The sequence below is a fragment of the Anopheles darlingi genome, chromosome 3 (assembly GCF_943734745.1).
Source record: "Anopheles darlingi chromosome 3, idAnoDarlMG_H_01, whole genome shotgun sequence".
NCBI lineage: Eukaryota > Metazoa > Arthropoda > Insecta > Diptera > Culicidae > Anopheles > Anopheles darlingi.
Genome location: NC_064875.1, coordinates 16,098,707 through 16,123,055, shown reverse-complemented (window position 1 = coordinate 16,123,055; position 24,349 = coordinate 16,098,707). Strand labels below are relative to the sequence as shown.

The 24,349-nt window shown below is 45.5% G+C and overlaps 2 protein-coding genes across 3 annotated transcripts; both read right to left on the bottom strand.

The window, feature by feature from the left end:
- Positions 1-8,003: 8,003 nt before the first annotated feature.
- LOC125953459 (uncharacterized) lies at positions 8,004-11,460 on the bottom strand. 2 transcript variants are annotated; one of them, XM_049683065.1, is made up of 3 exons: positions 11,404-11,460; positions 9,458-11,324; positions 8,004-9,382 (listed from the first exon to the last, which is right to left on the bottom strand). In XM_049683065.1, exons 2-3 carry the CDS (start codon positions 9,529-9,531, stop codon positions 8,212-8,214), a joined length of 1,245 nt encoding a protein of 414 aa, XP_049539022.1. In that variant the 5' UTR covers positions 9,532-11,324; positions 11,404-11,460; the 3' UTR covers positions 8,004-8,211. Both variants share the same exon structure in this region; 1 of them encodes a protein (XP_049539022.1).
- A 3,607-nt stretch (positions 11,461-15,067) lies between these two features.
- Positions 15,068-17,252, bottom strand: LOC125953451 (transmembrane protease serine 9-like). The gene is made up of 6 exons (XM_049683055.1): positions 17,032-17,252; positions 16,554-16,956; positions 16,342-16,480; positions 15,784-15,973; positions 15,303-15,696; positions 15,068-15,214 (listed from the first exon to the last, which is right to left on the bottom strand). The coding sequence occupies exons 1-6, from the start codon at positions 17,250-17,252 to the stop codon at positions 15,068-15,070; spliced, it is 1,494 nt and encodes a 497-aa protein (XP_049539012.1).
- Positions 17,253-24,349: the final 7,097 nt, after the last annotated feature.

Below are 24,349 nucleotides of genomic sequence, written 5' to 3'. Positions count from 1 at the left end.
GTTTCTCGCTAACCGAACCGGCGAACCAGGCGCATCGCCGGCATTCTCTCCCTCTCTCCCTCTTCCGGTGGATCGCCGTTCTGCTGCGACTTGTGTGTGGATGGGCAAGGAAAAACATTTTAAAATGCAAAATAGCATGCACCATCGTATCGGGTGTGGCTGGGGGTGGGGTGTGTATGCAGTCTGGCGTCACGTCCGGAATGCTGCTAACAACAATCGGCTGCAGTTTGCGCTTCGCACGGTTTGTGGTTCTGTTCCATCATAATCGATTCCGCTTTAAACCTCTTTGTGTGGGTTGGATAAATTTTGATCATTTGTGTTGGGTAATTTTTTTTTTCCTGCTCCCGGATGGGTTATAAACCTCACCTGGGCAAGGCTTAGGTCCTGGGGAAAGGGGAATGGCAGGGCAGGGTTCAAGTAATGAAAGAATAATATTTATGAGTGATGAGCAACGTGACGGAGTGTTATCTACGAGACGGCAAGATGCAAAATGCGGAAAAATTATAGCAAATTGTATGAAAACTCGTGACATGAACGGACTTAATCCCATAATCAGAAAGAGAAATTGAAAGAAATCGCCATAAATACATCATAAACCATATTTCCGGATTTTTTCCCCCGATATCGGAGGCTATAAGATATTTTTGGGGGCATTGATTCATTGGTTTTATTCACTTCTATAGCTATAACTCTATGCTATATTTCTAGATACAAATTATGATCGTTTAAATGGTTTTAATTCAACTTTACCTTATATGATAATCATAATCAAGAACACAAACCCATTACGGAAAAGTAGATTTCGTATCCAAAAAAAAATCCATATAATTGTTATAACTGCAAATTAAACTTTCAGTAATTAATATCTTTAAAAATGCGTCACATACACGGTAAAATACAGCAAATATTTCATAAAAACAGCAACCATCTTGACCGTGCCTGTCTGTGAGCAATGTCAGCTTACGATATCGCATCATTTCATTCTGTCACATGTCCAATCGCTTCACCGTTTCTCTCTCGCAACTCGTTTAATGGTTGTGACACCACGAACGGCATCAAGCAAAGGAAGCCATTAGCGAAGACAATGCTGAACACGAGGCACAATAGAATTCACGAAGAAAATGATCCCCAATGCCATCTCCCAAGGAGCGACGAAACAACTTCCGCTATGATGGCAGCAAATGGAAAAGTAAACAACTCGTTGTCCATCGAATCAGGGGAAATATTCGAGCAGCAGCACAATTATCCGCAAACTGCGCTCACTCACTTCCAACCGACAATCATTAAAAATGTCTTTTGTTGTGTCTGCTAGTGCATGATGTCTGGAACGCTGGCAAACTACTACTAACGGACCTGAACCAAACATATATTTCATTTCATCACCTCTGGAACTCGACGCTCAAAGCTGTGTTCATACCCTGCGACAGCGGTAATCGTGCCGTTTAACAATGTTGGCGCATCGTTCCGGCATAGTTGTTCAGGTGTTATTCTACCGCTTCTGGCGCTGTTTGCATTTTCCAGGGGAAGAGATCATAGAGGGATGGCGGAACGAGCGGAAATCCCCCCCCTCCTTTTGCATAAGCGGAGCTTACGCTAACAGCACAGCGCATTTTACGCATTATTGGCATTCTAATCCGAAACAATCCGGTACCGGAGTTTTCTGTTCCGCCAAATTTATCGAACGGCAACCGTACATCCTGCGTACATTGTACGCGAATGGGCGGATTGGGGGCGGTCCGGAAAGGGAAGCTTAAATGAAGAAAAATGGTTCAGTGTTTAGTGTGCATATTTCATTGCACTATTTGCTCCGAGCATATTGCCACCCATTTGCCTTTGGTGTCCTGCCAGTGTCAGTCGTGTGCGCGAGGCGCGAGAACCATGAAATGGGCACGCACATTAATGATATCCTGGAATCTATGCAGCAAACAAGAACAAAAAAATTGGCTGCAATGTTTATCAAATCGTGTGCATTCCATACATTCCATGCATTCGATGCTCATTAATAATGCATGGTTGTGCAGATTTTTGCGGGGCACGCGACTGAATATTCAATTTTAATCAACAGAATGGGGGTGTCAGAATTGAGCGTCCAGCATACCAGCTGCAGAAACTGTGTTTTGGACATTATTTTACACTTCAAAAACCCGAAACATGTTACGCTCGTCACTTCAAAGTTCTAAACTAGTATATGTTTTTTTTTATGATCAGAGTATTTGGGATACCTAACCGTTTAGTGAAACCATTTTTTTCGTTTGAATATAATGAATATTCGTATTTAGTTGAGCAGATGATGTTTCGTGGAATTTCAGCCAACAGCATTTATGATCAATAAATCCTCCATGTATAGTTTGCAAATGCTGCTGTAAACCAAATTTAAAATTAAAGGTGTGGTTTGGCTTAATAACGTAAACATAATCTGCTAAATTTATTAATAAATTGACGAATAATCGAGGACAGGTATAGCACACGAATGAATTGAGTATGTGCCGTTGGTAAATATTAAGGTTTTTATAAAGTGTACATCTGGAATGGGTCCACGGCACAACGGTTCCATTCAAAAATAGAAATTTCACTTTCATGTTCCCATCCCATGTAACGCATCCTTCAACACATCTCAACGCGACCACGTCACCCAAGGACTCGCTATCATGCCAACCATCGTCTGCTCGTTTCAACATCCGGAAGGAAAAACGAGTTTCATAAAAAAAAACCCACCAAGGAAGGATAATTTCATTTTCATCCATTAACGACACATTTCTACGGTACTCGCGAACCGCAAACTGTCACGGATATCATACATTCACACACACACACACACACACGCCCACGCGGGCTCGAAGAGAACACGCACCGCGAAGCACGTACCACGGAACACACAAATAATAACATTATAAAACTCTCTCCCTCTCTCTCTCTCTCTCTGGCAGGCTTCCACATCGCCCCCGGGAGTCATCCACCTACGGGACAACAATTTCGCGGTCTTGTTCGCTGCCTCACTTGATTAATACCGCGCGGCACATACACGCACGCACACACACGCGTGCAACGCCCCGAAGCAGTTAAAGTCAGGCGCAAGTAATGGAATTGTTAAGGCTCTTGGTGATTTATTAATATCCCCGGAGCCGGATTAGCAGCTACTCCGTGGCTACTTTGGTGGGGGGATAAAAATATAATTTCCATTTCAAAGACAACACTCTCGATGATTCCTGTGAAAGCTTTCCTTTCCGCCTATCCGGGTCCTGGCTATCAGCAGCCGGTTTCGATTCGATTACGATTCGTCTTTCCAATGCCATCCTCTAATGTACACTGGAAGGGCAGCAGCTCGGCATTGTAGCAGCAATTAATGAAGCAAACAAACCGGCATGTGATCATCGCCTTACATCAATAAAACAGCGGCACATACTCCTCATGCTCCGTGGAGTAGCCGAGCAATGGCGAGATTCCATCACCAGCAACGGGATTGTGCTCGCCATAATTGTCTATCATGCGCTTCAAACAACTTGATAAAGTATTCACGAGCTTTTACCGGCACTCCCGGTCTCTCTCACACATCCCACGCATCTGAAGAAAAACAGCCGGAAAAGGCAAAAGAAATCCTGCCACATACACACGCACACACTCGCTTTGGGCTCGGTAAGATTCTTGCTGCATTGTTTGCCGTGGCGCAGCGCGTGCGTTGCGGACCGTGAGAAGGAAGGCACATGCCAAATGAACTCGATGTGCGCCTTTTATGCTTACATGGTTGAAGCCGGAGGGCGTGAATTTTATTTGCGAAAAATTCGAATCTTCAATCCAGCTGGTTGGCGGGAAGCTTTTTGCACGAAACTACAAAAAAACAAAACCCCATTGACCGACCTTCTTCGACGCATGTTTGCAAGATTTATTGCTTTTGTGGCGCAGACCACAGACCACGATTTCGATTGTTTACAATCCATCCCCATTCGCTTAGCGGCAGTGAACAGCACTTTATCCGATGTCCGAGTGCTTTAAGCTGGTTTACGCAACAGAAACCCTCCAACCGCAAACGCTTCAAACAACAAATGCACTCTCTTGCAGGAAAATGGATCACTTTTTGCGTGTTGAATGTACTCCCCGAATGGGGGTGGCTCCTTTCAGGTCAGGTGGCAAATCCTTAGCGCGCGTTTCATATTTCTCTCACACTTTCGGTAACAAAGCGCTGTGTGCCAACAACACCCGGGACCAAGGGACATGTCGTGTGCAATGGGAGATAAATGAACACAACACGATTTTTTCCTACACCATTTTTGCACAACGTGACCCACATCGATGGAGACGCCAGGTACTTCTTTTTATTTTTTAGGAAATGGAACCCCGGGTGGTTCGATTCCAACTTAACACCATGCTTGGGTGGTTGGTACGTTTTGTTGGCCACAACGGAAGTTTCCTCTCCACTCACTTCACTCTTTAGACGCTCTTTCTAGTATCAACCGGATTTGTGTCGCTTCTTTGTCACACAAGATTCTCTTTACTTCTCTAATCTACGGGTTTTCTGATACAATCGTTGGACGATTTGTAGGAACAGAGAAAACCGTAAGCGATGCAACGAGAGCATGCAATTCGATGGCTACATTTTATCGTACGATGGAAGAGGGTAAATCGTAGCAACGTGAAAAGCGAATGGGACGCTGCCTTGCTCAAGGACTATTGTGACTATCCGTGAAGCGCAACAGGTCCACAATTGATACTTGCCTGAACCATATTTCAATAGAACCCTTTCATCGTGTTTGAATCATAGCTGCTACATACCAAATTGAATGTTTCATTTCTCATTATGATTCGGGGTGTAATGTTCATTAATATCCCAGTTGGACATTGGTAATCAATTCTCGGGCAGCCCTCAATATTTGATATGCTGTGACATTAACGTTAGAACTGGACTAATATATGATATGGTGTGACATTAACGTTAGAACTGGATAATGCTAGCTGCGCTTTGATCATAGCTTTTGATTGCTTCAATTTCTGTACTGTGTGCTTCTAGCATGCATATTGTGTATCACGGGAGACATGACGTTTAGTTTGAATTTTAATCAACGTTACAACGTAACTTTTTGATCAAAAGAACAGAAAGTATACAATCATAATACCGCGCTTCTGATTAATTAGTAAGCGAACATTTTCTGGGAAACTACTGCGCAAACCCGCGGTGTCCGGGCTTTAAACAGTTCTGCAAACTGATGTGACGTACACATTTTCTAAAAACAAACTTAATCCAAACCGAGACCTCCAATTCCGCGATGCAGTGCCAGTTAGTGGCGTGTTATTGTGAACGGAACCCACAATTAGGACAAATAGAAAACAATCGTGCCCACGTTTCATGAATCAGAACCACGCCAGCAATCCGACGTGAAGCCAATGGCGTCGGACAACTGTTGTCAAAGCAATTATCTGGCTAACTGGTGGAAAAGCTATCCATTTAAAAAAAATATACAACCGAAACAGTCGTGACCCGCTGGAACGCCACAGTAAAGCCAAGTAAAATTTCAATAATTCATTGCTCCCTTGTCCCCCACCCTTGTCGGCGTAACCTACCCTCGGGGTAGGCGAAAGTTGGAAAGAGCCTCAATTCGGCCAACTTTTGCCCGCAGGGAGGTTGCCGGCAATGGACGACAATAAAAGTCAGCAGCACCCACCACAAGTCGGTTTTGGCATTCCGCGAGACGACGAGTTGTGGGTTTCACATTTGAATGGCCGACACGGAGTGGAAAGCGGTAGAAACAAAACAAACAAACGACGCAACAACAAAAAAAAAGGAGGCAATAAGTTAGCTAGACAGTCCCAAACCAAAAATTGTCGACAAAAGGCAAGGGGAACCGAAAAGCAGCGAAACAAGCGAACGAGCAACAGGAAACCGCGCCGACCAGCCCGACCATGGTGAAGGGAATGTTGCGCCAACTGACCAAATTAAATTTTAATTCCAAACCACTTACGAGTGTGCAGCGGAGGCAGGCGGAAGGAAGTGATAAAGGTTGGTGTTGCTAAACTGCTTCCCCCAGTCCTAAACTAACACCGAACTTTGGAAAGGACTTCGGGTGGGGTTAAGACAGACCGGCTCGAGCTGAGGCTAGTGCAAGTGCTGCTCATTCGAGAGTGTTCCCGTTAGAAGATTGTTTTGCCTTCAGCCACGTTCGGGGCATCATGCAGAAAGTCTAGGTTTGTGACGTCTGTAGTGTAAGCACGTGTGAGTGAGTGTTAGTGCACATAACAAAGATGGAAGCACACAGAAACGAAAAAAGGAAACTGCTTTCTGCAGAAGTTTTGTCCTTGTCCTTTCGAGCACCGCAGATGAACAATAAATTTCATTTGAAGCTGACCAGCAACTAACTTTCACGCCAACAGCCAAACACACTGATTGCTATCGACTAGCGTGGCCTAGCTAGTTCGATGGCAAGCTTTTAATCACCGACATAAGAGTAATAAATTTAATCAATTTTCAATCGACCAACTACCACATCTCTTATGCTAGCCTAGCATACTATTCTAACTTACAATGTAATTGTGAGTCATTCATTGTATTGGCTCCACGTAAATTTGTCCGGGATCGCATCCCTTCTGTGATTTTATGCTGACCATCGGACGACAAGTTTTCGAATACCACAAGACGAATTGCAACATGTGCTCTGGGCTGGGTCGTTACAGAAACATATCAAAATAACAAAGTCCTTTCCTACCGGCCTCATCCCTTTAACTGTTTCCTTTTCCTTTGTCAAATCACCCTTCTTTGAGCTCATTAATTCAGTCAGCCTTTCGGTTGACTTCTTCTGCGTAGGAGATGGTTTGCAAAACAAAATCTCAGAACTCATTATTTTGTCACGCCGCGTTCCTCCATTTCGTCTGCTGCGGCTTGTTCTTTTTCACTTTTTCTGTACCTTGTATTTGTGTTTTGTTTTTCCTGCTTTAAGCCCATGCGAAGGATGATTTATGGGTCCCTTTGAGGTTTCAGGACGTGACGATTGGGATGCTAACCGACAAATTAACATTCGTCACACCAAAGCCCCGCCGGCAGGAAAACAATAAACAATATCTTTGATATCCATGTGGAATTAGTCAATCGCTTCTAGGATAACAACGTGGGAGAAGTAAACAAAAAGATACTAACTGGATAACTCGCAATCACGTGGCCCGCAATAGCTACATATTTTTGAAACATTTTGTTGTTTAAAATGTTTCCCGCTGTGAACATTTTGTTGTTTAAAATGTTTCACGAAACATTTTGTGGTAAAAAACCAATATATACACCTCAACCGATTCGGTAGGCTAACCGATTCTAATTGCATACATTTAGGGGCCAAACATTTCAAAATTTGGCCGTTAAATAACCAGCGGAATGAACAAGAACCTTAAACATGAGATTAAATCAATTTATGGTTCGAGAAACTACCCAAATATTATCTTTCGACAGTGAAAATGTAATGGCATCTCCCTCCCCTCTTCTGTAATAGCACTATTGAACATTTATAATGTATTTTTCAAAGATATTTAACTGAAAAGGTGTGTATGTTTTTGGGACAATTATTATGTCTAAATCATCTTTTTATCTATCTCGAAGAGACGGGGGGAGGTACAAGCGATGTACTAGGTATGTACTCGCTCCCTCACCACCCCTCCTCCGTTTTCCATATATTTTTCTGTGTCCGGCTCATTCTATCGGTTAACCAACGGCACAATTTTGAAATGGATAACCGCTTAAATTATTTGATTCGGTTGAGGTGTATATATTGGTTTTTTACCCGAAAATTCAATTTTTTTCTTACTTGCCCATGTTTCAGTTACAGCATCTGCTATTGAACCTATTGGAGTCCCGAGAGGACTCCTTTGCGCTGCTTTGCGGCAAACATGTGGCATAAAGTTACATCTGTTTGTTTTATGCTCTATCTATTCACGTTCTTTCGTACGTTTCTATTCTATGTTGTGTCGATGCTATTGTAATCCTCAAAAGTTCTCCCGATACTTTAGTCCTCAAAAATATAAAATACTATCTCTTATGTGTGATTCGGAAGTTCTTTATTATAGTCCATCAAAAAAAAAATTCAGAGTTGAACATTCGAATTACCCACCCTTTAAATGTATTAAGAAAAAAGGTTTATGATTTAAAGAAGTTTTTGTAATCGATTTGGCGTCCAAAACGTGTTGAATGAAAAAAATTACCATCAGCCATAGGTATCCTCATAAGCATAACGCTTTAGGACATCAAAACATCAATTCATTGGGCGTTGGAGCTCCGGGAGCGGTACCTAGTGGCATGGATCTAAAATGCGCAAGAAAGCTATCCACAATATAACTAGCATCATCATAATCCGACTCAATTGAATTCACCGAAACGAATCCTTTAAAATAATCTATGAATTGATAGTAAAATGCATCATAATCCGAGTAAGTGCAATGGTTGATTTCGTTCTCGTAACAGAACGACTTAAACTGCCCGCTACGAAATTGGCTTGATTCATTGGTAACGATAGTTTGCGGCAAGCCACGCATTATGAAAACATCATCGATGCATTCAATACACGATCGTGCCGAAAAATCGTACGTTGGAATTATCTCTGGCCATTGCGAATATTCATCCAGCATCACGACGAAACATTTGTCCAACTCTTTCAAGAACCCAACATGGACAGTTTCCCATGGTGCACCATGTGCTGGCCTCTTCGGTTTCTTTTCCAACACTTTAGGAACAACCTTCATATCCTTCAGGGTAAGAGGAGTGATGGCTCTGTCCAGTTTCTCGATCAATCGTTTGCGCAGATCGGATTGGTTTGCCGACGACTGTAGTCCAGAGATAAACATCAGGCATTTCATCGTATCTGGATCGACCGCATCCATCTCGGCGGCACAAAATGCATAAGCTACCCTTTGGCCATAGCTAGCCAAATCTTCGTTGTCTCTTTTCTCCAGTTGAAGAAACTGCAATCGTCGAGTGGTACGTGATTTGGTTTTGGCGAACAGCGACATGAGTTTAGCGATCGTGTCGCGGAATGGTAGATCAGTCACATGATGGGGCTCGATGCTTTTTACATATTTTTGATACTCCGATTCCCCCAGCCTCGTCAGCAGTAGTTGCGCCTTTGCCCGATCGTTTAATGAGGTCGTCTCTTGTTTGAAGATCTCACCGTACCTAAAATACCACGCATCGAAAGTCTCCGAAGGCTCGCGGTATTGAAACAACGGGATGAACGAAGCCAGAGATTTCAGCTGCTGGTATTCGACCGAACTTTGTACGATCGGAAGTTTCGCGTATTCCTTCAGTTGTTTCTCCATCGCTTGCTGCTGAATCTGCATTTTAGATAGTTTTTCCTGCAGTTCAGCGTACGATGGTGCTGGCACATTTCTATGGCCGGATCCGGCGCATGGTTGCGGCATTCTGTCGGAAATAACAAACAATTATTAAAAACAATCGCTCAAAGAAACCATCCAAGAAACACAACGACTCACGTACTTTACTTCACTGTTTATTTCAAACTCCCCAATCGCAGCAAAACCACTTTCCCAGTTTTTATACTTATTGAACATCGTTTCTAACTGCAACACTTTGTATCACCGAACAAGAGAATTAGCTTAATCTGGAAAAGAACAAAGAGACCACCCTAGAATGATATCTCTACCAATAACAGCAGCCCAGTCAAAATAATGTCTTTCTTTGAATTCGTCAACGCCATCACCTCTTAAAGGGCTAAAAAAGGATAGTCGATTTCATGCGCTGATTCGACAGAATCGAAACGCGCCAAAGCGAGACGGCGCAAGTAGAAACACAAACTGAATTCTGGGATTTTTTACATTTTGTTTTGTGTACCCCTTTTCTTCTCGTGTTTCTATTTTGTGTTGGTGCATTCAGCGTTAACGCTTACCTACAAAGTTGCATTATAGACGAGTTGGATTACAATAGCAAAATATGAAATTTTTATTTCATTGTAATAATTCATTCTTATTTTTACGTCATTGTAATATGTATGTAAAGTATGGCACTTTTAATACATCAGAATTTTATATATGGAAGAGTAACATCGATTGGAAAAATAATTTAAAATGGATATCCAGTACCAAACACGCTAACAAGATATTCCGGAGGTGCATCCTCTTTATCCCGCAAACGACGGTCCAACATTATCTCGGCGGGGTTTTTTTGGTCAGGTGCTCCAGGGAACGATGTAGTTCTATATACTGTCAAAAACGATCTTATAACTTCGGTCCAGGTCTCTGTGCGATCCTCAAGGACCAATTTCAATTCTTCTTTAAACTTCAAATAAACTTCATGCAAAGACATGTAATGGCCCGTTGGTCTTAAGTGCAATATCTGATTATCAATGCAGTATGAGAGGAACAATTTGCTTTTAACTTGAGTTAAATGTGGATTACACGATAAGAGCAGCGTTTCCGGTGGGCCAAATCGTGAAAACACCGTTCGCATGCATTCGACGATTGTAGCTGCTTTGCTATCGCGGAACACATACACTTCCGGCCAATGAGAGTACGCATCAAACAAAACAACGACATGTATCTTGTCAGTATGGAAAAAGTCCAGATGAACAGTGCGCCACACTTTCGACTGGTCCGATTCGGTTTTCATGGTAGGTTTAACCGAACCTTTTTTGGGATTATTGTCCTTAAACTGGTCGCACAGCACCAGCAAGTCACAAAACTTAAGAGGCTCATACCATCGCTTATCCATCTGTTTGATTAACCACTCCCGTAGTTCGGCTTCCTCTGGGCTCTTCAATCCTGACACGAAAATCACACACTTGAACTCTTCCGGGCTTATCTCTCCCATTTCACCGGCACAAAATGCTTTATCTACCCTCTGTCCATAGCTGATAAATTCCTCGTTTTCCTCTCTCTGCAGCTGGAAGCACTGCAGTCGCCGAGTGGTGCGTGATTTTGTTTTCGCAAACAACGACATGAGTTTAGCGATAGTCTGGCAGAATGATGCCTCCTGCACTCGTAAAGGCGCAATACTTTTGGTGTATTTTTGATACTCCGATTCTCCTAATCTTGAGAGCAGCAGCCGCACCTTTGCATGATCGTTTAACGGCGCTGTGTCTTCTTTGAACATCTCACCGTACTTGAAATACCACTCATCGAAAGTCTCCGAAGGATACTCAAACAGCGGAAGGCACGTTGCCAGCGACTTCAGCTGCTGGTATTCGCACGAGTTTTGGAGGATCGGACTGGATGCGATTCCCTCCAACTGCTTCGCCATCACCTCCTGTTGGATCTGCATTTTGGACAGCATGTACTTCAGTTCAGCATACGGTTCTCCGATGTTCTCAGCGGATGAGGCAATCGCCCCATCCGGTGTTATGGTTATTCTGCAAGTAAAATAACGAAACACTAATCAATATACTAGTTCACCAACGCAACAATATACAGAATCACGCTATAACATACTTTGATTGACTCATTTTTCGTTAATCCTTCCTCAATTTCACAGCACAAGTAAAATAGTAAACCGTGCGCGCTGCGCAAAAACGTTAATTTGTTTTTACTCTGTCAGCTCGCGCGCCTCTGATTCGTCAAACGATTTTCGAAACTTAATGCCTCCACATACAGGTTTTTAAAGTATAGCTGCGGCAAACTTTATCAACAAATTAACAAGTGTCGGCTGGAAGCAGCTTAAGGCTTTAGCCGTGGCCACACGGAGCGAAAATTTGCGCGCAAATTTACAAATTAATGCCAAATCGTTTACGCTTCGATATGTTTACGTGGCCGGGTTGAGGAAATAGCCGTGGCCACACGGGGCGAAAACCCTAGCGCAAACGAAAAAATTAATGCCAAAACGGTTTCGCTTAACCCTTACACGCTGTCAAACTTTTATACGTCCGCGGACTTTTTCGCTGAACCCTTGACGCTATCGAACGCTTTATTTACGAAAATGTAGGTTCTTTTCGTATTGTTTTTGCATTTTTAATATAAATATAGCGGCAACAGCAACAAAATCGTTAAAAACTGCAAAATTTATTCGGAAATCAACTTCAGCGGCCAAAACACAGATGAAAACAATACGTTTGACATTTCGGCATAAATTTTCGGGTTTTTACCCCTGCCACACGAAGCGAAAACATTTTGGCATTAATGTGCAAATTTGCGCGCAAATTTTCGCCCCGTGTGGCCACGGCTAATTAAAATCGTTTTGTGGAAGAAAAGGATTGAACACACTAGCAATGATCACTATCTATCAATGTAAACCACAAATAGAACATATTGCGAGCCCTTCCGTTTGCAAACAGCTTTTACTCTAGGTTTTACGCTCCACGGACCTATAATCGTTTGACAGCATGTAAACGGCAAGCGTAAATGTTTTGGCATTAATTTTTTCGTTTGCGCTAGAGTTTTCGCCCCGTGTGGCCACGGCTATAGGAACAGAGGTGTTGCCGTTGAAGCTGCATTCACGGCCATACTTTAATGGTCAGTATGTGAGGGCCTTAAGTTTCGAACATATTCGAAATTCGTTTGACAGCTCACACGCGCGCAAACTGAAAACAAAAATTTAACGTTTTTGCGCACGGATTACGAGAATTTTCCTTGTGCTGGGAAATTGTGGAAGGATTAACGATAAAATGAGTCAATCAAAGTATGTAATGCTGTCCTGCTGTACATTCTTGGGCTAGTCGATTAGTATATTGATGAGTATTTTGTTCTTTTTTAGAAAAAGAAATGCTACGGCGGCTCGTGCGAGCATCGCATCTGGTGAGGACATCGATGAAAAGTGTGCTGACCTGAAGGAAATGCTTTCCAAAGTACAAATTCAACAAGAGGCGATAGCCAAGCAGTTGGAGGGAATTGCATCCAGTCCGATTTTCCAAAACTCGTGCGAATACCAGCAGCTGAAGTCTCTGGCAACGTGCCTTCCGCTGTTTGAGTATCCTTCGGAGACTTTCGATGAGTGGTATTTCAAGTACGGTGAGATCTTCAAAGCAGATACAACGCCGTTGAACGATCGGGCAAAGGTGCAGCTGCTGCTCTCAAGACTAGGAGAAACGGAGCTAAACAAATTCAACAAATTTGGAAACATTTACGTCAAAGCATTTCCCGAGACGATCTCTAAACTTATGTCGTTGTTTGCGAAAACTAAATCGCTCGTAACTCGACGACTGCAGTGCGTAGAGTTGGAGAAAAAGGAGCACGAAGATTTGATCAGTTATGGTGATACTTATACGAGTTTGATACTTAAACGAGAAGAAATATATTTCTGAAGAACCAGTTACGAAGCCCAAAGAAAGCCAGTCGAAAGCGTGGTGCATTGTTCATTTGGAATTTTACCGTATGGGGGACATTGTCGATACCACTTTAGCATACCACTTTATCGTACTCTTCGATGCCTATTCGCAATGGGCGGAAGTATATTCTACTCGGGATACCAAAGCAGCTACAATCGTTAGTTGCTTGAAATTTATCTTTTCACGCATTGGCCTACCGGAGACGCTGGTCTTATCGTGTGATCCATGTTCAAGTCAGGTCAGAAGCAAACCATTCATCGCGTTCTGCAATGAATATGACAAAATCCACATAAGACCGAATGATGACTACAAATCATCGCACAGAGATTATTTGTGGTTTAAAGAAGATCTAAGAGGTGCCCTTGAATGGCCAATGGTAGGCGGAGAATGCGTGGAGGAAACCTTAGAATTGTTTCTCTTAGGGCACAGAAATCAATCGGTTTACAATGCCCCTGAAAACAAAACGCCCACTGAACTAATGAAGGGCCATCGTTTGCCGCTCAAAGCGGATCCTCCGCGACAGGAATCTGCTGTGAGCGTGTTCGTTAAATGAATTATTCTTTTTCATTGTTATATTATTTTCATTGATTCTATTTTATATTCTTTGCTTATTTGTACTCTATCTCATCTTCGATGCAACTACGTTGCGGTAACGTTAATGAAGTAAAACTTTTTTCAATCTATATTGCTACGGGAAAGGGTTATAATCGGTATATGCTCCTCATTATCGAAATATTGAGTGAAAGGAGCTTCTCAGAAATAAAAATTACGAGCATTAATTTCATGTACTGAAATTCATTTACTTCCACGTAATCGATAAAACTGCTGAACTGAAAAAATATATACTAGTCTGGATTTGTTCAGAATTCGAAACTAAATAAAAGAAGAAACGAGCGCCAGAACTTCCCTCAGGCACAATTCGTGAATGTTGATATCTCCCAAACGTATCGTTCTGCTGCTGCTACTGCTGCTGCATCCGACGCTTAGCTTCACCAGGACCACCACGTGTGCCGGTCCGGGGAAATGTTGTTTTTCCTCCGAATTTCTACTACAAAAAAGGTGTTCCGAACAAGTGAAAACATCCGTAGGGCTTGCATTTGGCAAACACCGTACGCCTTTTCCCACAGCGCGGCCACCCGATTCTCTACGGGAAAATCTCTCACGACACAGTGCCTTCAAATATTGATCGGGCCTCTACGGCTCTGTGCGCACTTCCACAGTGACCACTTCGAACATTCCCTTTAGGCGATGGTGCTGACCTGTGTGCACCGATTCTATACTTTTCCGATTGCGAATTCATGCTCCCGTTTGCCCCCTCGGGTCTGGAGCACATTATACCGAGGGCTTTCCTTGTTTTTCAATCGATTTCAAATGTGGCTGTGTTTCGGAATGGATAAAGGTGTGGGAGAACATTTCTGTATTGAAAAGAGAAGTAGAAAATGTGTGACCATTGCGATAGTTTACACACAAAATGTTTGCTGACGAACAATGATGATAACAATTCGATAGATGGAATTACCAGTCTTTGATTTTTATAGGTTTTATTATTATTTCATATATTCTTTTACAAGTATTATAAAATTAAATTGATTGGTATAATGTTTAGTTGGGAAACCGGATTGTTATTCTGGGTAAACCTGGATTTAAAATAAAAATGACAGCATTCGAAACAATCTACCTCTCGAACTTCAACTTCATAGGAACAATAAAATAAAAAGAACAGCATTTTAATACTTGTGTGCCGTACCTCCACGTGTCCGTTGTTACGGCGTGAAATTACACAATCTATTGTTTCGATTCGCGTCACCAGTCGCGTCGTAGAACTGTAATTACTTCTAAACGCCTGTTTGCTGCTTAATCCATTCACGACCCGCCGCGATGCTACTGTAGACGCCGTACTTGTTAGGCCGGGCACAACCGATCGCCCACGAGATGATCCCAGCCTGCTGTCCACGACAGATTAGCGGACCACCCGAATCTCCCTAATCGAAAGCAAACAATGGGTGGTGAGCTTGTTGTTTAGATACGGCCCACATCGGCCGTGACATCGCGGCGGCAATGGTTTCTTACATCACACGCATCCCGTAAACCTTCGGCATATCCTGCGCACAGCATGCGACCCGTTATCTCATCGGTGGACTGGTACGCCTTACGGCACACGGGCTGCGCCACGATCGGTAGCGCAACGGAACGCAGCTGTTCCCTCGATTCCGGTCCCAAGGTGTAACCCCAGCCGATCACTTCACACAGCTCGCCGGGTGGGAAGCGTCTCTCGCCGGAAGGTAACCTAACCAGTGCCGCTCGCAAGTATCTGCGCTGTAGCTTCAGCAATCCATAATCGTAGTCCCCCGTGATGTAGGTGAAGTTATCGTGCCTGATCACCTGCGCGATCCGGTGCAGTTTGCCACCCTTCTGGTAGAACGAAGAGTTGGCGCGCACCATAGCGGTCCGGGGAGTGAGGCGGCTGAAAAAGAAAATGACCCGAACACGAGAGTGGACACTATGAATCAGGCACGAATGCACGATGCAAAACGATCATGCTGGCTGGCACAAATAATACTCCACACAATGAGCTGCACTCAGTATCCAGGTATCGCTGATGAGCGTTCCACCGCAGATGTGCGTCTTGTCCAGGGCTGTCCACCGTTGTATCGACACAATGTACGGATAGCTGGTGATCTGGGTGGCCGTACCGTTGACAATGCGAAAGGAGATTCGCCGGGTGCTTCCACCTTCGCCAGCTATCGTGCAGAAACAGGGCAGAATACGCATTAATGAATACTTGCAATTGAATACGATCAGCGGGTGGCGGGAAGGGACATTACGGAACATCAAAACAGTGGTAATGACCGCGATAATTTGCACCACGCACAACATGCTGAACCTTCGCTAATGGACGTCACACGCTAAATAGAAGCCAAGGTACACATTTTATTCTTTGCCGATCGGATGTTGGTCGGTTTTACGTGAGGTTATTAAAATCCAATATTCTCACAATCGGTACACGGGCTACAGTTACTCGTCCGTGGGGCTGCACATCAATCAGCGATGAAATTTGCTGATAATTGGAGAAACGAATTGCCCCAAATGTGTAGCATAACCTAGACACCGGTTATCTGTTGAATCCAGGACCGTTGATTCGATATGCTGCTGTAGACGCCATATCGGTTCGGTTTGGCACAGCCAACACCCCAAGAGATGATTCCAACCTGAATACCTCGGCAGAGCAGTGGTCCACCGGAATCGCCCTTGAAAAGGAATTGAAAAAAGAAAGTGATCCAATGAACAATCGAATATCCCTCATGAGCCGTCCACCCATACCTCACACGCATCCCGGCGTCCTTCTTCGTATCCTGCGCACAGCATACGCCAGGTGATGGGTTCGAACAGGGAGTACGCGTCGCCGCACACGGACTGCGCCACGATCGGCAATCGGACCATCCGGAGCTGCTCCCGATCGCCGGTACCTTTGGTGAGGCCCCAACCTACGACGGTACACATCTCACCGGCCGGAATCCGTCGATGCTTGGCAATGAGTCGTATCGGAACTGCCCGTTCGAACTTGCTGCTCAGCTTGAGCAAACCGAAATCGAAATCGATCCCGGGGGAACCATAGCGGAAGTTTTCGTGTTTCAGCGCCCGGCTAACGGTCAGTAGTACACCGCCGGAATCGTGGAAGGACGATTCGGCACGCACTATAACCGATAGGTCTCTTTCAATCTCGCTAGCATTTGAAACAAAAAACACGAGAAGAACAGGTTCCAATGGATGCTATCGAAGAGCCGAAAACGTGACTTACTCGACGCAGTGCCCTGCTGTAAGAACCCATAAGTCGCTGATCAGTGTACCACCGCAGATGTGTGTCTTCGTTTCCTTCTCCCACCGTTGAACCGACACCAGGAACGGGTATTCCGATATGGAGACGCCGGTTCCATTCACTATCCGATACGACACGTTAGCGGTCAACCCTCGTGTTAGGTCTGCAACGGTAGGAAAAGAGAACAGTAACAGGCGTTCCATGGCGTTCTTCGCCTCAGAGAGTGTGCTTGCCCAATAGGTATGCCAATAGCACCGCTCTGTAGCAGCAGGTATTCATACTGCCACATGGACCTCCGGGATTGTACTAATGAGGCAAACTATCTTGCAGTGCGGTATACATAACCGTAATTCGGTGACAGTAAATACGATTATCCGATTAAGCCATGTGGGTAACAACAGGGTGATTAGGCCTTTTGTAACAAAACAAGATCATTTTCAGTTCTACTTCGGTCGTGCGAAGGTTGATGCCATGTGCCTACTGAGATTCTCGATGGATTATAGTTGTAGTTTACGTTCTTTTTTCTAAAGAATGGTCTGCCATCAAAGAAGGCGCTGTGCAATTGGAACTATTTTACGGGACTTTTCGGTGTCAGCAGCATGGAAGAAACACGCACCTGCTCCGAGCTCCTCGCGGCCGCTTTCGGATCGCCTGAGCCCGGAGCCGTAAGTCTCACATCGCTCCGCCAGTTACTGCTGGTAATGTTGCACAAAATAGAAGGCAACCGATCCACCGAACACCCTGCAGAACGTTCAAACACTGAAGAGCAATCAGAAAAACCGGAGGAACCGAAGGAACTAGCTGAGCGATTTGAAGACACCGAAGCCTACCGAGAGCTGGTCAGCAAAATCGATCACCTCGCGACCGCACAGCGCACTCTCGCTGATCGTTTACAGGAGACGCAAAGGGTGAGTGGAACAATCATGCCGACGGTGGAACAACTGGAAAAGTATCGCGGCAGCCGAACGTCCTCACTGCATCCGGCGCATGAAAACGCGATCGATTACCTGACGCTCGTGTCACGCATCGATAAGATCGACGAAACGATCGGGAACCTCACCTCACTGGCCAACGATACGGTGCTCGAGTACGCACGGATCGAAAAGTCTATCCTGCCGCTCTTGGAAGGTGACGTGCTGGCCAACATTCACGCTCAGCTCGAAACCATCCATCGGCAGCTGCAGGCACAGAATCCTGATTATAAACCGCAGCGTCGATCATTGAGTGGCGTCGTTCGATCGTCTAAAACATTGCGTCCGGATGTGGAACCTTCTCCGATCGATTTCTATCAGCATACCGTACCAAGTTCGGTGAACGCACTGGTTCCGAGGCGTAGCACCCTAGCCGAGCTACCAAGCAAGGAGGAGCTCTTGGAGCAGGAACTCGATGGCATACGAAGCATTCTGTTGGGGCTGATCAGTGACTCGACACTCCCCGCAAGGAAGGAGGATCTCTTGGAGCAGGAGCTCGACTGCGTGCGAACTATTCTCTCGCGACTAATCGGTGACTTGACACTGTCCGAAACGAGTGAACTCGGATCACTGGCGACTAGATCGACGAGCTCAACGTTAACGGCGGATAACTGTCGTGCCTTGTGGCCTCGAGCGCTGGAAGAGATGCTTACATCGAACCAGGACCGTATCGATGCACTCGAAGAGAAACAGAACAGTCTGCAAAAGCTCTTGGAAGCGTCAACCAAAAGTGGTCGTTCAACCGGTGACTCCTTGAAGCAGCTGACTGGCGCGCTACAGAACCATAAGCTCAAGATGCAGGATCAATTTCACGCCCTACAAGCGAGCTTCTCGGACCAAGCACTCTATCTCGAGGATCAGCTGGTTGAGTTGAGGCAGCAAACTCTTGCCCGGCTGGAAACGATCGATCGCGAGCTGGAACGGCGCGTCGAGATCGAACACTTCCGGACGCGCGTTTCGAAGGATCAGTTCAACACGGCCATCGAGCAGCTGCACGGGGAAATCGATCGAGAGGTTGAGTTTTTTAGCGATGAACTGCAACGCATATGGAATATGGTGCAGAATCTGAGCGTCAGCGTGGCGGATAAGTGCGAGCGTGACGCGGTGGAGTTGATGGAGACGCGCCTTCGACGGTCGCTCACCTACACTCAGTTGATGATGACCAAACTGAAGGGTGCACTGGCGGGCTGCATTCAGGCAGCCGGTACCAAGCGGCAACTACAACCGGATGCACTGCGCTGTCTGTCGTGCAATCATGCCGCCATGATGCAATCCTTGGAGCAGCTCGTTCCCACCGGAAAGGAGCTGTTTACGGCCGAGGTGAAACGGGAGCAGCGTATCAGTCGGCTGAAGACGATGGCCAACCGGGAAATGGCCAAGGAAGCTCGACCTAAAACGAACGCAATTCCAGTGATACCGGTGCAAGGCGCTACCACGATGGCGGATATGGAACGGCCGGAGCAAGTGGCTTACAAAATTCATCCGGAAGAAGGCGATGGCCAGCAGGGGTAACGATCATGGATCCGTAATGGGTGCAAGCTAAGCCATCATTTGAGACATTTTTGTACAAGAAGGAAGGAATAGGGGGAAAGATCAATCGTCATCAGATTCAAATATCGTAATAAATTTATATTGTTTCCATTAAAACTAATGCATGCAGGATTTGCTGAAGAAATGATTTAAAAAAATATATAAGAAAGTATAAGTTTTGGGATTGGTATGCTCAGGAAGATCTTTATTGCATCTATGTGTTACAATTTTGCAGGGTAGCGCGAGGCTGGTGTACATGTGCACGTGTACATCAGTGAATATGTATACCACACTTCTTTAAATCCTGGTTTTGTACGCTCCAATTTGAATATTTGAACTTGTAAATCCGCTATAAATAATGATTAATTCCAACGGAGTTATAGTTTTTGTTCTCCGACTCGTTTAAGTACCTAGTGATTAATTTTGTATAACTTATTGATTTTTCCTCTTTTTTTAGCCACACTCGATTGCTTTTACGCCAGCTCAATCGTTTCCAAGCATCGTCACGTCAATTCGTTGCAGTTTTTTGTTTCAATTTGGAAGTATATTAACAATACATGCATCATCGATTGTTGATAATATTTTGAACAATATATGCTGTCGAAAAGCATTTAATCACGATGTTTTCTATAAATGCATTCTTTAATGTTTTCTTTGGAAAAGAACATGAATAAAATAATAAAAGAACATAAATAAAGTTTTGTTAGCTTCTTTGGCCAATCGCGTCACCAAGACAAACCAAGCTCCTCCATAACCGAACCCTACCGAAGAGCGGCGGCGTGAGTAACATAACAACATGCACGACTAAACCTTTATTTTCCATACATCCGACACCACCCAAATCCGAACGACTCAGCGGATACGATAACAGAAAAGTGTGGCATCATCCAGATTCCGACGACACTCCGCAAGCGCTTCCAAATCGCTCGGAACGAACAATAGACTTGGGAGGCGCAACAGCGACGAACCTCACGACGACTCGCGATTGATTGCCCAACCGAAATCTGTCTCGGTCTGTTATCTATTCCGCACACACACACGCACACGGTCGATGCCTGTGCAGCCGCACGCAGCGTGCGTTAGGAATTATGCAACCACGAGGTGCATTCAGGAACCTGTTTCCTGCGTGCAGTGCGTCTCGCCGAGGTGTTACCGTTCCAATGCGGGCAATGTCCGGTGCCCATTAGATGAATCAACGCGGAGAACAACAGGTGACGATTCCTATCCGCACTAAAAACCTCTTAATGCGTGAAGAACGAGCGCAGCAGCCCCACCGTATTCGCATATTCATCTATGCAAATGTTATCGCGCGCGCTCACTCCATGGGCTTATGATGAAATACTATTTACACTTATCCGCGTGGTCCATGGTCAAAGCATGAAGTGGAGCTTTTGTGCAGAGAGAGAGTGCCATTTGCTCTACGATCTGGTATGACGAACGAATCATTACCGTTAAGAAGAAGTAAGCCCACCTCTCGCAGAGTTCGTCTCTCCGCTCTTCTGCGCTGCTGCTATTGACATCGATCTCGCGGTTTTTGTCCACAGCGCCGTTGTTGTCGTTGTTCGATCATTGCCTAGGGATTCAGTAGAGACAGAGATAGTGGACCTTGAAACGTGCAGCCGAAGGGGCGAACCCCTGGGTAAAGATTCCACCACTACCACCACCATCGCTACGGCGCTGACCTCGGCAGCAACGCCGCGCATTCGGCGGTTCGGCTGTCCGCGGCGCTGCTGGCGTGTGTTTACGAGTTTTCGAGACTCACCAACCGGAGCCATTCTCTGCAATGGCGGCCTTGACGCGTCGTCTTGTAACGTGGTGCAGCGGTGTCCATGTGATGCAACAACTGCAACAGGCCATAAGCCCTGCCAGTCCGGTCTCCAGTGAGATGGTGTAACTTGCAACAACAGCTCCATTCGTGCGTCTAAAGAATGGCCAGCGATCCGATTCAACTGGATGGAAAAGGGCTTTACTATATTCCTTATTCCATCGTGACTTGCTCGATCGTCGGAAACACATTAAGCGAAAACCTTTACCAACGTTAGTTTGCTGCGGTGTTCTGCTTTGTCTGGACTCGCGTGCTGTTGCTTAAAGCGATCCTTCTGTGGTCTTTGCAAATGAATGTGAATTGCTTTAATGGAGGGGCGTACGAATTGATCATTAAAACCGCAACACCACCCGAAAGCACCATTTTGTTAGTGCTTGTGCTCCCATTTTTTGTGAGCTTTTGCTTTTTTGCGCGCGCACACAAACAAACGACGACCGCTAAGGGTGCTGGCTGGTGGATCTCATCATCTACTCAAAGATGCGTAAGTGAAAGTACGAAGCCCCAGCCGAGGAGCATCTTGTGGTGTGGCGTAACACGAAAACTTGGTAATTAACGATAAACATACCAAAACGCCATGAAGCGGCACCAGTCGGAGGGGAGATGTTGTTTTTGAAAGCATTTTTTGATCTCCCACCTGGCCCTGTTGCTTGTTGACGTCGAAAGCTGCTGAAGTTGACTGATTTGTGTCTCCCTCCCTTTTGGGGGGGAGGCTGCGTGCGACACTAGCCGGGGCAGCTGGCCCAAAGACGGCCGAGAGAACCGTCTGAGCGCGGCCGTTTTGGGTCGTCGACTTATTGGGCTGGAAACAGCTTGAGATGCGTTATAAAGCGGTATCTCGCGATGCGTTTGGTGAAACGATCATCAAGGAAAGAGAGCGAGAGGAAGAGAGAGAGAGAGAGAGAGAGAGAGAGAGAGAGACCAACGGTGAAACCGGATCAATGGTTGCTTTGAGGTACCTTGATCACTTACCTTAGCAACACTTAGCTTAGTAACCAAATTGCAGGTTACTACTTCAATAAAAACTAGCTACATATTACCCTGGAACATCAATTACTTCGTAATGCTAATGAATTGGCTAGTGACTGAGCAATGCGTTAATCTTACAAAAACAAGAATGACTAATGTTTAATAGAATATTTTGTATCATGCAAAATTTCTGACAAAAATGAAACCAACCAAATCCCGTAAAAAGCATAACGAGACAATCCAGAGAAACAAAGAAAAGTCAGACCTCTAACAATAGTTTCTAAGAAATGCTACTAATACAGAAACATCAAACAGAACACCACGAATAAAGCAATATAAAAAGATGATAACGAAGTTTAACAAGCAATCCGAAAAAACATTGTTTAAAGTTTAAGCTTCTACCATTCCAAAACTATCCAAATTTGACCCACGCGGTGCGGTACGGATGGTTGGCGAGAGACTTGTGCGCGAGGCATAAGACTCGAGCGAGTGGACCAGACAGCGCCATGAGAGCAAGCAGCCCACCGTTGCGTACATCTCCAAAGCCAACGATGCGATGTGGAGGGGCCAACCAACCCCCCCAAACCGGGGAGAGCAGGTACCTTGATCTATGCTCACGCTACTGCTGCTGCTGTTGCTGCTGCTGCGGGGCTCAGCGCGCTGGCGACTCAGCTTCAGTATTACCACGCCGCGTCATCCAAGCGCACACGCCACGCTGCGTTCCGAGCCGGTACAGTGAGAGAGAAGTTGCGCAAAGCCACCGTTGCTGCGCCACTTCATTTTGCTTGCTTCGTGAAGCTCCAATCTTGAAAACTCTACGCTCCCTACCCCCAGTGTACCTTCAGCACCGTTCACAACGAACCGGCACGAAAATGCAGCTTCTGAAGCGGAACAAGACCAATCCGAGCTTCGCCATCAACATCGAGAGTGGTGTCGAGGAGGTGCGAGACGTTAAGGTAAGAAGGGGGGTGCAGAATGGTGTGGTGTACAGCGCAGGTTTTGCGCAACTGAAGATCAGAAAACGGAGTGTGGATAATAGCCAACAGTACCTAGACCACAGTCTAGACTACGCGGAGTAACTGAAATTGGGTTTGGGGACAACTCTGGTGAAGGAGGAGGATGCGATGCGATGAATCTCCCCCGTTGCAATGGTTGAATCGTGACCATCGGTGCACGATCTCGCGCATTAGGATGCCGATTAATGCTTACCGCCTCTTCTTACTCCCTTCTTTGCTCCCCCTTCTTCTATAGGTGCACGAGGAATGTGACTTTCTGGTCGATGTGCTGACTGGGAAGAGCTCCGTTTCGCCGGACTTTTGCTGCCGGATGCTGTACATGATTCTGTGCACCTGCTTCACGACCGATACCCGCGAAAAGCGACGCCGCGTTGCCACCGAGCAGCGAACACGGAGTCTAGCCTCGTGCCAGACCATCTGAAGTGAAGATCATCGTTGTGGCCCTCCCTCGGTGTTTGGGCTTTTGCGGTGCAATCTGGAGCAACTCGGTCTGCTGGGCCCACATGTGTGTGTGTTTGTGTGTGTTTGTGTATGTGTGTGCTATGTGAATTCACGTGCGGGAAAAGTGCAGCGTACGGTGCAACCACCAGTCAGTCTCCTCAAACAGTTGTTAGTGCAATAGCTTTGTAAGACATTACTGTATAGACGTTAAGGCAGCAGCACCTCATCTACCGCGAAGGATTAAAGTTCCAACAACCATACGACTCATGATGTTGCATTGTGCGTAGATGTAGAGAGTGAATAGATGGAAATATATAAAACGAAGTGTTAAAAACCAAAAATCGTGTGTACAAGCTGTTCTTAAGTTGAGTGTTGACTTGTTCAAAACCCGAGTTCTCCCCGCTGGAGGTCCTTCCATGGGCTATAAAGCACGCATTGCAGCCGTTTCACGTTACATCCGTTCGCCAACGCCGGACAATGGCCAGGCCGCCCGGTAACGGATGGAATTATGTGGCCGCGCGAAAAAACCTGTCCACCCTAGTCCGTGCCCT